This window comes from Galeopterus variegatus, unplaced genomic scaffold (genome assembly GCF_000696425.1).
Source record: "Galeopterus variegatus unplaced genomic scaffold, G_variegatus-3.0.2 Scaffold59, whole genome shotgun sequence".
In the NCBI taxonomy this organism is placed as follows: Eukaryota; Metazoa; Chordata; class Mammalia; order Dermoptera; family Cynocephalidae; genus Galeopterus; species Galeopterus variegatus.
In genome coordinates, this window is record NW_007726170.1 from 997,780 (window position 1) to 1,012,093 (window position 14,314).

At 39.7% G+C, this 14,314-nt stretch overlaps 1 protein-coding gene across 1 annotated transcript in view; it reads left to right on the forward strand.

Annotated features, from left to right (window-relative positions):
• Positions 1 to 14,314, forward strand: part of CTNNBL1 (catenin, beta like 1) — a 169,271-nt gene that overhangs the window by 49,492 nt on the left and 105,465 nt on the right. The window contains exons 4-5 of the mRNA XM_008575535.1: positions 3,754 to 3,893; positions 13,657 to 13,754. Of these exons, the coding sequence (XP_008573757.1) occupies positions 3,754 to 3,893; positions 13,657 to 13,754 (238 nt within the window). The remainder of the gene's footprint in view (positions 1 to 3,753; positions 3,894 to 13,656; positions 13,755 to 14,314) is intronic.

Sequence of the window (14,314 nt, forward strand, 5' to 3'; positions counted from 1 at the left end):
TTATTATAAAATAATTTTGATCTGGGGGCCGGCCTGTGGCTCACTCGGGAGAGTGCGGTGCTGATAACACCAGGGCCACGGGTTCGGATCCCATATAGGGATGGCCGGTTTGCTCCCTAGGTGAGCGTGGTGCTGACAACACCAAGTCAAGGGTTAAGATCCCCTTACCGGTCATCTTTTTTAAAAAAAAAAATAATAATTTTGATCTTATGGACCCCTGAAAGGATCTCCAACCCCCCCCCAAACCCCCACCCCCATGTTCTGGCATCCAAGGGCCACACCTTGAGAACTGCTGATTTAGTTGGTTGGAGGGAACATCATGTTACCTCAGCAGTGATTTCTGGTTTTGTGGTTGTATTTAGGACTTATCGGTTTCTGTTGCTTTTCTGGTATGTTTGAACTTTGCTGGTTACTTGCTAATATTCAGTCTTGTGGTTGAAGGAGAACATCCTGCTGGTCTGAAAGAAATATACATGGGCAGGCTAGGAGAATATTCTCTGCCATATCAGATGGAATCTGTGATCCCACCATCTCAGTCTTGGTTAATGTTTTAATATGTTGCTCTATTGCTTTCCCATCGCCTCTCACTTGATCCTTTCCACCAGCTATGAGTCATCATCTGTTGCTGAAGGTATGCATAATCCCTAAAGACAGCCCTCTGCAAATAGTAGTGTATGCTTTAAATGAGTAGGCTGTAGTTTTTCTGCAAAAAAACAGAAGAAAATTGTCTTTGTTATAGCATACCAAGTTTGAGGATATGTAGATTTACCGAGCACCTACTATGTGCCATTTATTATTAGGCACTTTATATATATTATCTCTTTTAATCTTCACTATAAATCAGCTAGGAAGATAAGGAAACCGAGGCTGAGAGATAAGTTAATTAATATTCTCTGTTGTCTGTGACCAGGTTGGTACCCCATGCTCTGTGTTCCAGTGGCACTTCCTTTGAGCAATACCGGGCACTTTTCTTCTTGGGAATTTATCCTAAAGCAATGATTATGAATGCATGTATAGAAAAAGTACTACTTAGGGCAAGCTGCCACCTAATAATGGGTATGCAAGGTAGGAGGCCTACACTGTTACACTTCTAAATCCCCTTTGTTTTGCTACCCAACTCTAACTACGGTATGTTTTTGCTAATAAATAATTACACTTTTACTAAGAGATAATCTCTAGCTATAAAAATGTACTTTGAAAACACTTATTTTACACAGCATTTTTTTAATCCATTTAACCTTTTATCAATAAAGCACTATTATGTAGATTTTTTTTAAAAAAATGAATGCATGGGGCCGGCCCGGTGGCGCACTCAGTAGAGTGCGGCGCTTGGGAGCATGGCGGCGCTCCCGCCGAGGGTTCGGATCCCATATAGAGACTGGTCCCCGCTCACTGGTTGAGCGCGGTGCGGGCGCGGCACCGAGGGTTGCGATCCCGTTGCCCGTCGCGGTACAGGTGCGACACTGAGGGTTGCGATCCCGTTACCGGTCACGAAAAAAGACAAAAGGAAAAAAATAAAATAAAAATAAAAATAATAAAAAAATGAATGCATGTATCTAAGTGTTATTTATTATAGGGGAAAAAATTAGAAACCATCAAAATGTCTTACAAAAGGGGATTGGTTAAATAAATTATGGTACATCTACACAAGAGAATACTATGTAGCTATTTAAAATTTATGATTTAGGGGCCGGCCCGGTGGCGCACTGCTACAGTGCGCCGCTTGGGAGCGCAGTGGCGCTCCCGCCGAGGGTTCGGATCCCACATACAGACCGGTTCCCGCTCACTGGCTGAGCGAGGTGTGGGCGCAGCACTGAGGGTTGTGATCCAGTTGCCGGTCCCGGTCCGGTACGGGCGCAACACTGAGGGTTGTGATCCGTTGCCGGACACGAAAAAGGAAAAAAAAATAAAAATAAAAAAAAAAATAAAATTTATGATTTAGGACAGGAATTGCAGATTAGCTTCATCTCCCATGCCTGCTCTGTGATTGATTGGTAGTCTCTTCTTGGAACACTATGTTGAGGAGGATTCTGAAGCCAAGTCTGGGCTCAGCAGGAAAGAATGCTGTGGTCAGTGAGGGATTCTGCCAGGGGAGAAGGAGGACTAGCAGCAGTTTGTCAGGTATTGGCATTCCCTACTGTAGAAGAATGTTTAATGATAAGGGAAATTGTTGATCCTATGTTAACAGCAAAAATTGAATATAGAACTATATATTATATAGGTTTACTTTTGGGGGCAAAACGTCTGTAAGTTGATCGAAATGATATAAACATAGCAGAGTATTATCAATGGTTATTTCTGGTTAATAGGATTATGGATAATTTCTGTCTACTATGTTGAAGGCTTATGTTTCTTTTCCAAGTTTTGCACAAAAAGTTAAATTTTGTAGTCAGAAAAAATATATATAAATGTTATGATTAAAAATAATAATGGTAAGGAATATTGTCTAAAATATGGTCATGTTTTAAAGAATTGTAGTCTCTAGATTTTGTTCCTTATGGAATCCAGATTTCTGAAGAGGTGATATCTACCCATCCCCTCATCATCTGGAAATTGATGAGTCCTATGTAACTTCAAGAGCCCCTGCTTATGTTCTTTTCTGTGTGGCTTCAATCCAATTAAGTAGGCATCTGTGGATATAGGAGGTAAAAGATATAGTTACTGTCTTTAAGAAGCTTACATTCTAGAAGAGTAGATAGACATATAACAACAACTGTAGTGGTAGTAAAGAGAACAAATATTTATGTAGTGCTTTTCATATGCTAGACATTTTTCTAAGTGCTTTGTATGTTTTTACTCATTTACTCTTTACAGTAGCCCTATGAGACAGGTAGCAATATTGTCCTCATTTACAGGTGAAGAAACTGAAGCATAGAGAGGCTAAGTGGCTAAGCTGGGTTCAAACCCAGGCATCCTGGTTCCAGTGTCTGTTTAACCACTGCTTCCTCTCAATCCCTCTGAACTGGATATTGTTCAATTACTTTACACGGATTAGCTCATTTCCTTCTCAGAACATACCTTCCTACTCGTTCATCTGAGGCTTAATGGGCATTTCTTATATGTTACTGGAGGAGGGAATGCAGAGTGAAAGCAGAATAGTACTGTTCTTAGTGTCTGGGCATAGGTTTGTTGAAAGGTTCAGGTGTGGAAATGTGAGTGAAGTATCGTGCTGTGTAAGTCATGGTGGTTATTACGGGATGCCAGAAACTAGGTCTGTTTTACTTTGGGACCTGCCTCTTAATCAGCTCACTGGACGGGGCATGGGGAGGTGGAGGGCATTTTCGGATAGCAGCAGAATCTCACTATCTTCCTTTGGTTGAGAGGAATAATTGGCCCTTGAACTGAAGTGAGAAGTAAGAGAAACCCTTTTTGGATTAGTAGGATAACTATGTTCAGGACAACAGAGTGAATTGCCACACCAAGGGGCAATGGTAGCTAATCCACAGGACTGGTGGGCAAATCATTTAATGCTGCAAAATGCTTTGGGAGCCTCTAAAAGGCAGCTTGTGACTGCAAGAGTAAGGGGAGCCCTATAATGAGATCTGAATCCAAGATTGATTTTTATAATGAGGAAATGGATTTCCCCAAGGAAATTGTGTGAAAGTATGATGTTTGGATGAATGTACTTCTTGGTAGGTCTGTTGTAGACACTTTGACAGATTGTCTTTTTGTCTGGATTGTGTTGCTGTTTGCTCCTTAGTGCTGGTAGTGCCCCTTTCCTTTCAGTGATGCTGTCTTGTTTTCCACTCCTAGGTTCATGGAATCTGAGCTGGACTTAAATGACATCATTCAGGAGATGCACGTGGTGGCCACCATGCCAGATCTGTACCACCTTCTGGTGGAGCTGAATGCTGTGCAGTCACTTCTCGGGTTGCTTGGACACGATAATACAGATATCCTTTCAGATCTGTCCTCAGTAGGAAAGCTGACGTAGCGGGGAAATGCTATTTACTTTCTTCTCCTGTCTGTCTCTGCTGATATGTGCTATCACGTCTGGTGTTCTATTTCCATTCTGATTATCTCCCATCTTGAAACACATGCTGCTCTTTACTCATTTGGAAATCTGTTTTGTTATCTATTAACAAATTTTGGGCAATACTTAATGTCCTGTTTGCTCTTATTAGTACTAGAATTCATTGTGATATATCTGTTTATACATTAACAGCATTAATTTTCAGGATCTGGATTTGGAGGCAAGGACAGGTTTGGATCTGCTGATTTAGACATCATTCTGCTAACAGACGGCCCAGTGGAGTTGAGACTGGAGGAGACAGTGAACCGTGGTAGAAAGAACATTGGGATGACTAGGAGGACAGGGGAATTTGTTTTGTCCACTGCTATTTTCCCAATTCCTTAGAAAAGGCTGGGAACGCAATAAATAGCATTTAATATTTGTTGAATGAGCTTTAGACATAAACAATCTAGGTTTGACTCCTAACTTCATTTCTTGTGTGAAATATGGTGCCCTTCCATGCCTTGGTATTCTCACCTGCAAAACAGAGTTAATACCTTTTGCCTTTTAGTGTTATGCAGAGGATCAAAGGAGTCATATAAGTGTTGAGCTCAGTTCCTGATTTATAGTAGGAACTTAGTAAATGTAACTTGTAACTGAATCTGAATCATGACTTTGAAAACCATTTTATATTTTTTCTTTGCTGTCAGATGTGCAGTGATTTTATTGCAAAAGGTTTTTGATGTGCCTGTAGATGGGGTTATATTCATTAAACCAAATTCTCTTTCAATAGTTGTTCTGTTTGAATCCAGATTTCCAAAGGTAAGGGACAAATGTAGTTAGTCTGCTTGCATGATATTCATGGGGAATTTGCCACTGCTTCATGTTATTTTCATCTTTCTGGTAATCTCTCTCCTGAGAGCATGTCTGACTAGGTTCTTTCCTGCCTGATAATTTTCATAGAAATAAATCAGTGAATAATTTTAATGCAAGCTTCTTGAAGTATAATTTTAAGACATATCTGATGCTTCATGTAGTGTTAGACAGTATTAAAAATCAATATGCCAGTCCTCACACTGATGACTGTGTTTGCCAGGGTTCACTGTGGGGTTCTGGGTTGTATGAGAACCCTAGTCATTTAGCTTGTTTCTGGGTGAGCCCAGTATAAGGTTTCATGAATTCATTCAGTAGACATGCTTTGAGTGCTTATTATATACCAGGCACTGTGCTAGGCCCTAAGGAACCATAAGCTGTACTGGATGCTCAAGCAGCATCAGTCAGTAAACATATATTGGGTGTTGTCTTAGTCTGTTTAGGCTGCTGTAACAAAATACCTTAAAAGAAATTTATTTCTTGCACTTTTGGAGTTTGGGAAGTCCAAGATCAAGGTACCATCAGTTTCAGTGTCTGGTAGGGCCTGCTTCCTGGTTCTTAGATGGCCGTTTTCTCACTGTGTCCTCACATGGTGGAAAGAGGGAGGGAGCTCACTGGGTCTCTTTTTATAAGGGCACTAATCCCTTTCATGAGAGCTCTGCCAAGGCCCCAACTCCTAGCACTGTCATATTGGGGATTATGTTTCAAGATATGAATTTTGAGGGGGATGTAAACCATTCAGTTTTTAGTAGGTATCTGGTATATGACTAGCCCTATTCAAGGTACTAAATAGTTCTCACAGATTTAGTGACTTTTAGAGTTCTAATTGTGACTCCACATTTCAGTTTACCTACAGAATTCCATCAGACCTTAGAGATGACTTAGCCTGGTGTCTTATTTGCTTATTTATCTAGCGACAAGTCTGAGGTCCAGACATTGGAATGCTAAGTGTGAGGCTGAGGCTGACACTCTGATATGTAGTAGGCACTGGTTTTCTGTCCAGTATTCCTTTTAGTGCATCTTGAGTCTTTCCTATGGGATTTGCTACACGGCTGACAGAGTTGCACAGTCACCTGTTACCCTGTGTTTCATACAGAAATGACCTATTTTGTTTCTGGAAGCACCACTCATTCTTTTTTCTGTTCCTGCTAACTCAAAATAATAGTAGCAGCTTTCTGAGGACACTGACATTTTGCTGATTCACCAGCCTGGTTCCTGCTGGGGAGAAGACTGATACAAGAAGTGCTGTTCAACATTGACATACTTGGAAAAGGCAAGGGCACAGATGTTCCAAGTTGTTAAGTTCTGGTCTTTAAGAAAGAAAAAACACCTCTCCCTATAATAACTTTGACAGACTTCCATTTCCCTCCTGTTTTCTGAGAGCTAAACTTTTTCCCCTTCTCTTGTATGCCAGCCTTCACCCAACTGCCCTAATGATATTTTTTTTTAATCTGATTTTTAATTATGCCTTACATCAAATTTAAAGTGCATTTGAAATTTTTTTGATTATCTTAATTTTAATTAGATGCAGCAAGTAGGGGAAACGTCATCCTCCTCAAAGTACAATTTTTCTGGAAAGTGACTTCAGGAAAGGGTAGGTCCTCTTGACTTGTATCCAGTATATCCTGTATTGGCTGGAGCGTTGATCTCCCTGCAACACTGCACTCTGCTGTGATCTATAATGGAAATTTTTCTTCAGGGAACAGTTGTTAACAATTTACTGTTGTACAGCTGTAACTGCCCGAAACACCTTACCATGAATAAACAATTTCATGGCAGTCATGTCTTAAATTTTTAATCTTTTTTTTAACTCTTCATTTATCAACCAAACCCATACATGGCTGGTCATGTTCCCAGTAAGCACAGGTCATCTTTGCTTTGTCTTTCTCTTAGAAAACATAAACTATAGGGATTTTAATTGGATCAGAGGCTGGTTTACTGTAACCTTAAAGAGGCAGAGGATGTGAGAAAACAGCTTGTGCCTCATCATTTCAACCGTGAGAAGCTGCTTCAGAGTTTATTCTGGCTCTCTGCATCATTGCCACTGGTGAGGGCTTGTCAGCGCTTTTGTGCCTCCTCTGCCCCCTTGAGAAGCTGGAGCCCAGCCATGGGTTGGCTGCAGAGTGGATTTCTGGTCTGTGAAGAGTACCTCTGTGGTGGGGGTGGCGGCGGGGGCAGGGGGAGACACCTCACACAGTATTGAAGAGTTACTCTAAATGCATTAGGAGGGAGCATAAGGTGGAATCCAACAGCTGCTGCCTTTTCAAAATATTGCTTTTTAAAACAATTTTTCCCTTAGAGTAAATCATTTAAATGTGTTTAGAGCCCCTTTTCTGTGAACCTTTTGGAGTGTTTCTACAGAAAAATAAAACCAAAGGTACATTTAAAGGTTTTTTTTTTTTAAGGTATTGTGTATAAAAACCATTTTTGTGGGCTGGTTTAAGCCAGATTTACTCAATTTGCCTAAAAGAACAGGAAGGAATAAAACAAAAGGAAGATAAAACCCCAGATGGTAGCTGATCACTGCTCCTGCTAGCCCCCACCCCTGCTAGCCCCCGCCCGCTCAAAAAAATCACCATGGTACTAAATTCAAAAGTATCCTGTTTTCATATGTCATTTGCCGTGCTCTCAATTTGAGTGACAAGTCAGTAGAGTTCTTTCTAAACTATTTTTGGTAGATCACTAGCATTTACTAGGTTCCTCCTTGTATGATAAGCCTGTTGGGTACTATTATGGAAACAAGAAATAACTCCAGCTGAGAAGAAAATCATTTAAATTACTACACCCATGGCGTGTGTGGTGAGTGTCTTTGGAGTGTTATGCTCAGGAAATGCCATTGGAGCTCTGAGAAGGTGTGGGTCATCTCTGGCTTGGGGGTGATCAGGGAATTGGGGATTGGAGATGGATAGATGTAGAGCTTTTGAAAGATGTAGAGATTAGAGTGCATTTTGGGTTTATTTTCATGGTCTCTACCTTTGCGATGGAAATTGCCATTTTTTATATACTGGATGGAAGCTGATGTGATTTTGCTGGCTGCTCATGTAGTCACTACAAACTTATCAGGATATCAGTCTATGGCTTTATTTAAAAAAAAAAAAAATCACAACTACTGCTTCCCAGCTAAATGCCCTATTCTTTAATAAATAACAAGTAATCTAAACCCAATTTATTCAAAATCTGCTTTCTCTCCACCACTTTGTGATTCAGAAAAATAAGATCTCATTGTTAACTTAAGGCATCAATACAGGTTGCATACTAATGTGCACAAGGGAAAAATTTATAAATTATTTACAGAGTAGATCATTGGTGCTGATGGGACAGCTCTTTTTTGTGTGGAATAATTTTAGACAGTGGTCATTAGCACTATTCTTTTCCAGATCACTGTTTAGTTTTCTCAGACTCTAGAAAGCCAGGAGAACTTTCAGAGTTGTCCAGTTGGATTTTGTGAAGAATTACTGTGGGAATTTGGAAAATAAGGGACGACCATTTTTTTAAGACCAACAAAGAGCAATTGAACTTGAGCAGTCTGGGTCTGAGAATGTTAAAGAGGACCAAACTGACTGAGGGTGTGTGCAATAGTTGAGGGTGCCTTGTGTTACAGACCCCATGTTAATGAGCAAGAGTAGGGCCTCCTAAGGGGCTTTCTTGTAATTGGACTGGGAAGGAGTTGGTTATTGCTCCATTGCTTTCCTGCAAACACTGTCTAAGAAGACTTAACGTATCTTGAGCTATTGTTTTACTAGGAGCTGTTCTCATCTTGATATTTCCAGAATCGAAAGTACATTTAAAAGAATTTAGGGCTGGCTAGTTAACTCAGTTGGTTAGAGCGTGGTGCTGGTAACACCAAAATCCAGGGTTCGATACCTGGATCTTTTTTTGCTCAGCTGCCAAAATAAATAAAACAATTCTTTTTCTCATCTGTTGTTTGGCTTTCTTTAAAATATGTGTTGATAAGCCACCCATTTTTTGGAGCCAGTTAATTATGCTCTGAAGAAAGACAGATAAGGCAAAAAGTGCCAAAATGGCAATTTAGGAAAAGGACCTCATAATATAACTTTTGATCTTGTTTATGGGTTTTAGGTGAAATCCATGTTCCTGGAAGATTAAGGTGGTTGTAGCCTGCTTTGGATATTTCCCCTGTGGCAAAATAATGCCTACTAGCATTTAGTAGGTACTTAATAAATGTTGAATGAGTACAGTTTCTTCTCCATATTAGTTTGATCTAGGATGGGATAAAATTAAGAGCATCGGTTTATTCTATGCCAGCTGTTGTAAAAGGAGAAAAAGACCATTTTGTCTGTTTTGAAATGCAGCTGTATTGAACGATATCTAATCACTGTCCTAGTCTAGGAATAAAAGAAAAAAGATTTTTAAAAATCCCACGTTTGTTGCATTAAATCAGTTTTATCTTCTAAATCTATACTGGTTCTTTTTTCTTAAGAAGGCATTTTTGAAATGACTTTTTAAAAAAGACATCTGCTTAATGCATTTTATTCTTTCTCTGCTGGGTTTTTTTTTGTTTGTTTGTTTTTTTAGTAACTTTGTTCCTTGTGGACACATCTCATTAGAGATTAATGCTCAGTTTCTGTACCAAGACACTAAGTGGGATCAGGGCACAAAACAAACATCTAGAGCCAAAAAATAGGAGTAAAGACCACTTTTTCTCCAAGAGCTGTTGTGTTATGGACCATTTTGTTTCCAGCTGATCTTTTCTGCTTCACCCATTATTATACTAGCTTATTGCCCCTGTAGTGGACAGGTACAGAGGGAGGGAGTGGGGTGCCTTTTCTACTTGACATGACAAAATAGGCTATCAAAAACTGTGTTTTAGTAATTCGCAGAGAGACAGGCTCCCTGTTTTCCTATTATACCTATATGGGAGAGCCTTTTACCTTGTGAAATGAAATTGTAACTACAGTAGAAAAACCTATCACCCATGCCTGGAGTCTGCTTGTGAAGAAATGCTGGATGGATGGCATACCATGCGGAATTTTGTCATCAAGATTGAGTGTTCATTTATCTATCTTTAGTTTCAGTTTTTATTCCTCTTTCTGGTCTTCAAATGACCTTCTGTCTTCTGGGTCATATTACATAACCCTGGAGTTGATGATTACAATTATGGACTCATTACTGCCTTGCTGAAATACTATTTTGTGAAAGTTGGGAATTTATGTAAAATCAGTTGGTACTAGGATTGATGAAATGTTTACCAGACCTGGTAGGTAGCTGGTTTCTTGTTTGACTTCTCAACTGAGGCAGGAAAGTAGGCAAGGAATATCCACTGGAATAAGAAACAACTTTTCTTGGTAAAAGTTAGACATTTATCCTGTTTCTATATAAAATCTACCACCATAATAACAATTTTTTTTCCTTTTTTTAAAAGTTTCTAGGTTTAATGTGACACATCTTATGAGTGTGGTGTAAAACTAATCAAAGGAAAATGTGATATTTGGCCCACAAGACCTTAGAGGCTAAAAAAGGACTTGATCAATCTGAATATCTGTAGCATAACTGAAGTATAAAATTAGATCTTCCAACCCATTGTGACCCAGAAAGGGAGGGCCATGCTGTTGTTAGCTTAAATTTTAGATTTTAGAGGCTTTTGGAAAAGTGAAGGAATAGTGAGGGATTTGGGCATTCTGTGGGAAGACTTGACTAACAATCTGTATTATAGTGCTTTCATATTTTCTGAGTATTTTAACTTACTTGGCCTTTGACATACCTGACCTTATTTATTCCTTATACCTCAGTGAGATAGGCTGGGCAGAGACTATTACCCCTATTTTATGATGAGGAAATGAAACTGTAAGGAAACAAAGGGGCTTGTACAAGATTACATGGATAGTGATCATTATGGGATCATTCGGCTCACTAAAGATGTGAAGCGAAGATGAATATGACATGACCCCTCCCCTCAAGTTTGCTCAAACTTTTCATCTGTTGCCCTTTCAGATATATCCCAGTGTCTCCTGAGACTATTATTTAATTAATAATCATCACATATTAGTTAAGAACTATTTCACCATGCATGGTGCTCTTTTTTTGGGGGGGGGGGGGGGCTGGCCGGCACAGGGATCCAAACTTATGACCTTGGGGTTATAAGGCTGCACTCTAACCAGTGGAGCTAACTGGCCAGCCCTGCATGGTGCTCTTCAAGGGATAATACTTATTGCGTGCCTGATTCAGATCCTTGTCCTGCAGACATCTGACTCTGCAGTGGATGGATGGATGATAGATGAAATGATGCCATGCATATTAGATAAACATGTGTGTGGATTATGTGTTTTTTTAAATCTCATGTGAGAACTTTTAAAGAGAATAAATATGGGAGTTTCTTAGTTGAAGATGATGAGGGAGAGGTGTTAACATTTTGTTCTTTTTCCTGGGACTTTCAGTAATTTATGGTGGAATAAATGACAGTTTTTTTCTCTGTGATTACAGCAGGGTCCATAGCTAGAACTTGCCTGAATCTAGCCTGTTTAAACCTGGTATATATCTCCCTGTGCATTAATATGGAGTGTAGTGGCAAAAACGCTGTTATTGGAATCAGATAGACCTAATATTTTCCCTTACTACTACAGTGACCTATATGTATTTAACCACTCTGAGCTCTAGCTTTCTTATCTGTTAAATGGGGGTCATGCTTAACCTTATAATACTGTTATGAGAATTCAGTAGCATAGCACCTGGTGTGAGGATGACTTTTAAAAATGATGATTATTATCATGGTGACTATTTCAATCTTTAGAGAGGGAGAACTATTTATTTTTACTAGTCAGGGGCAGCTCAGGGGTTTCTAGGGGTTAGTTTGGTAGCCTGGTTGGTTTTGTTGTTTTTTTCTTAACTGATTCAAACATTTTGTGTGTTTTGGTTTACTGTATGTCATGTATGACACATGGTCTTTTGTGTCAATAGCTTTCTGGTTATTTGGTAATAAAGACTATAAGCATGAAGGATTTTTATCCAAAGACCTTTAGGCTCTTTGTACACATTAAATTTTGTAGCATTCCCATGTTTTGGGTAAATATCACCCTTAAGAGTGAAAGAGTAAGACACAGAAAGCTTAATTACTTATTTATGATGGTTGGCTGGTTAGTTAGAGATGACTAAAGTGAACCTTCAAGAAATTTTTCTTCAGCAGGAGTTGTTCATAAAATACCCCCAGCACCAGTTAGCACTTAGCAAGCCCTATCATTCTTGTTAATGTGTCCTGCATTTTTTCTTTTTTCTTTCTAGTTGTAGTGAAACTGATCTGATTCTCACCCTTATTGTCTCACTTTTGGTTTCTGTTGTATGTGGTGGCTTTGGAACAGGTCTTCATCCTTCAGGCCTGGCTCCCACCTCGTACGCCCCAGCTACCTGCACATGCTGCTTTCTCTCTGCCTACGCCCACCACTTATAGTGCTTTAGTGCATCCTGCACACAGCTGTTAGGTTATTCTTTCAGAATATTATTTTGTTCATACACAGTCATGCACTACATAATGACATTTCAGTCAACAGTGGACCTTATATATGATGGTGGTAGGAGCAAGGAGTATACTACATAGCCTAGGTGTGTGGTAGGCTGTACCATCTAGGTTTGTGTAAGTGCACTCTGTGATGTTCCCACAACACTGAAATCACCTAACAATGCATTTCTTAGAATATATCCCCATTGTTAAGAGACACATGATTGTAGTTATAATTTTCTCTCTCTCTCCCTTTCCTTCTCCTCTTCCCCTAATCCTCTTTCCTCTCTTCATCCCTTGTACATTTCAGTCTCTCTGCTTTTATTCCTGTGGTTTTGTTTCTAGCCTACCCACCATCATCTGTTTGGTTACCTGCTTTCTGACCAGTCTTTTTATCTAATAAGTCATTCCTAATTTCCCAGCTCAACTTGATTGCTCTTTTTTCAGGACGTCTGCAGTTTATATTTGTCTATATTCCTCATTTGTTGCATGTTGGTTATTGCCTGTGGTGTATAATTTTTAAAAATATCTTTGATTATCTAACTTCCTCATTTAACAGATGAGAAAACTGAGGCCTGGAATGAAGAATAAATTTGCCTTTATCACCTTCACAGTGTGCATTCAGTAAATGCAGGTCGATGGAACAAGATATCTAGAGGGAGGGAGAGAGAGTGAGTTTCTAGGTGAGAGAAGGGAAATTTAGTGATAAATTTAGTTTTGCCTTTTAGTTTCCAAATGTAACTCCTTTCTTCTCTCCTTCATGTTTCCTTTCCTTATACTTCCCTCTCTTTCTCCCATTTTTGCCCAGCATTTAATTCTCATTGTTTGCCTTCCTTTTATGTCCAAAGCATTGTGGCATTTGAGGGGAGGAAGGTTGGTGGGGCCTGGCGCAATTCCATATAAATTCTTCCCTGTGCATTTTCAACCAGTTTTGTTGTGCTCTGATCTCTGAAGACTCCTTGGTGAAAACTAGCCACCTTGCCTCAGAAATCATTGCAGACTTCAAAGGTGAACGGTACAAGGTAGTTAAGATTAAACTGAGTTTCAAGAATGTAAATTATGAGATAAGGTTAAGGGTGTTGGCCTATTTCTCACTGTAAAAAGCAACCTCCCAAGTGATCTATTTAAAGTTGTGAAATTTATGAAAATGCAGTGAACCTATGGATTAAGTTGCCAGGAAGGCAGCATAAGGAAAGAGACCGAGTCAGTTAACAACATTTATTGAACACTCACTGTGAGTTGAAGAGATGTTAATAAAACCAGAGTACATTAAAGGTAAATGGTGATGAAGCAAGTGATGAGGAAATGGAAGGGAACCAAAGATTTTAATAAGACGTCGGTAGGGTTTCAGTATGCACGTGATACCCTTAACGTTTTTCACATGTGTCCATAGCTGTGGTTGATTTGCTTCAGGAGCTGACAGATATAGACACCCTCCATGAGAGTGAAGAGGGAGCGGAAGTACTCATTGATGCTCTGGTAAGTAGCATATCCCTCTGGGGTTTTGCAGGCTTGTGTAAGGTGTTGGCATCACCACCACCATTGTCTCTGTGAGTTGGCATCAGTGGGCGTTGGTAGGACTCTATGGCAAGGCTGGACTGAAGGAGGAGAGTAAGAAAGTCAAATGCAACTTGTGGGGTACTTCATTCTTTGGAACCATGTTATGTTAGGGGTTGTATAGGGCTAATATTGATTAAATATGTGCTGCAGGCAGGATGCTTCTCATCCTTTTCACTCTGTTTAAGCCTCACCACATCCGCTTAGGTGGGTATTATGGTGGTTATTTCCATTTATAGCTATGAAGCTGAGGCTCAGAGAAAACAGCTCACCCATGGTCATACAGCTGAGATTTGAACCTCTGTTCTCTTGGATTTCTTCCCCCCTCCCCCAACCAACCTTATTGTACTAACCTTTTTACAAAGAGCTTTCACGGATGTTTGTTTTCTCTTCTGGGCTTTGTAATCCCAAGTGCCAGTGAGGACAGGTATTATTAGTACTTATTTTACAGATAGGTCTTCAGAGAGGAATTGGAGAATGCT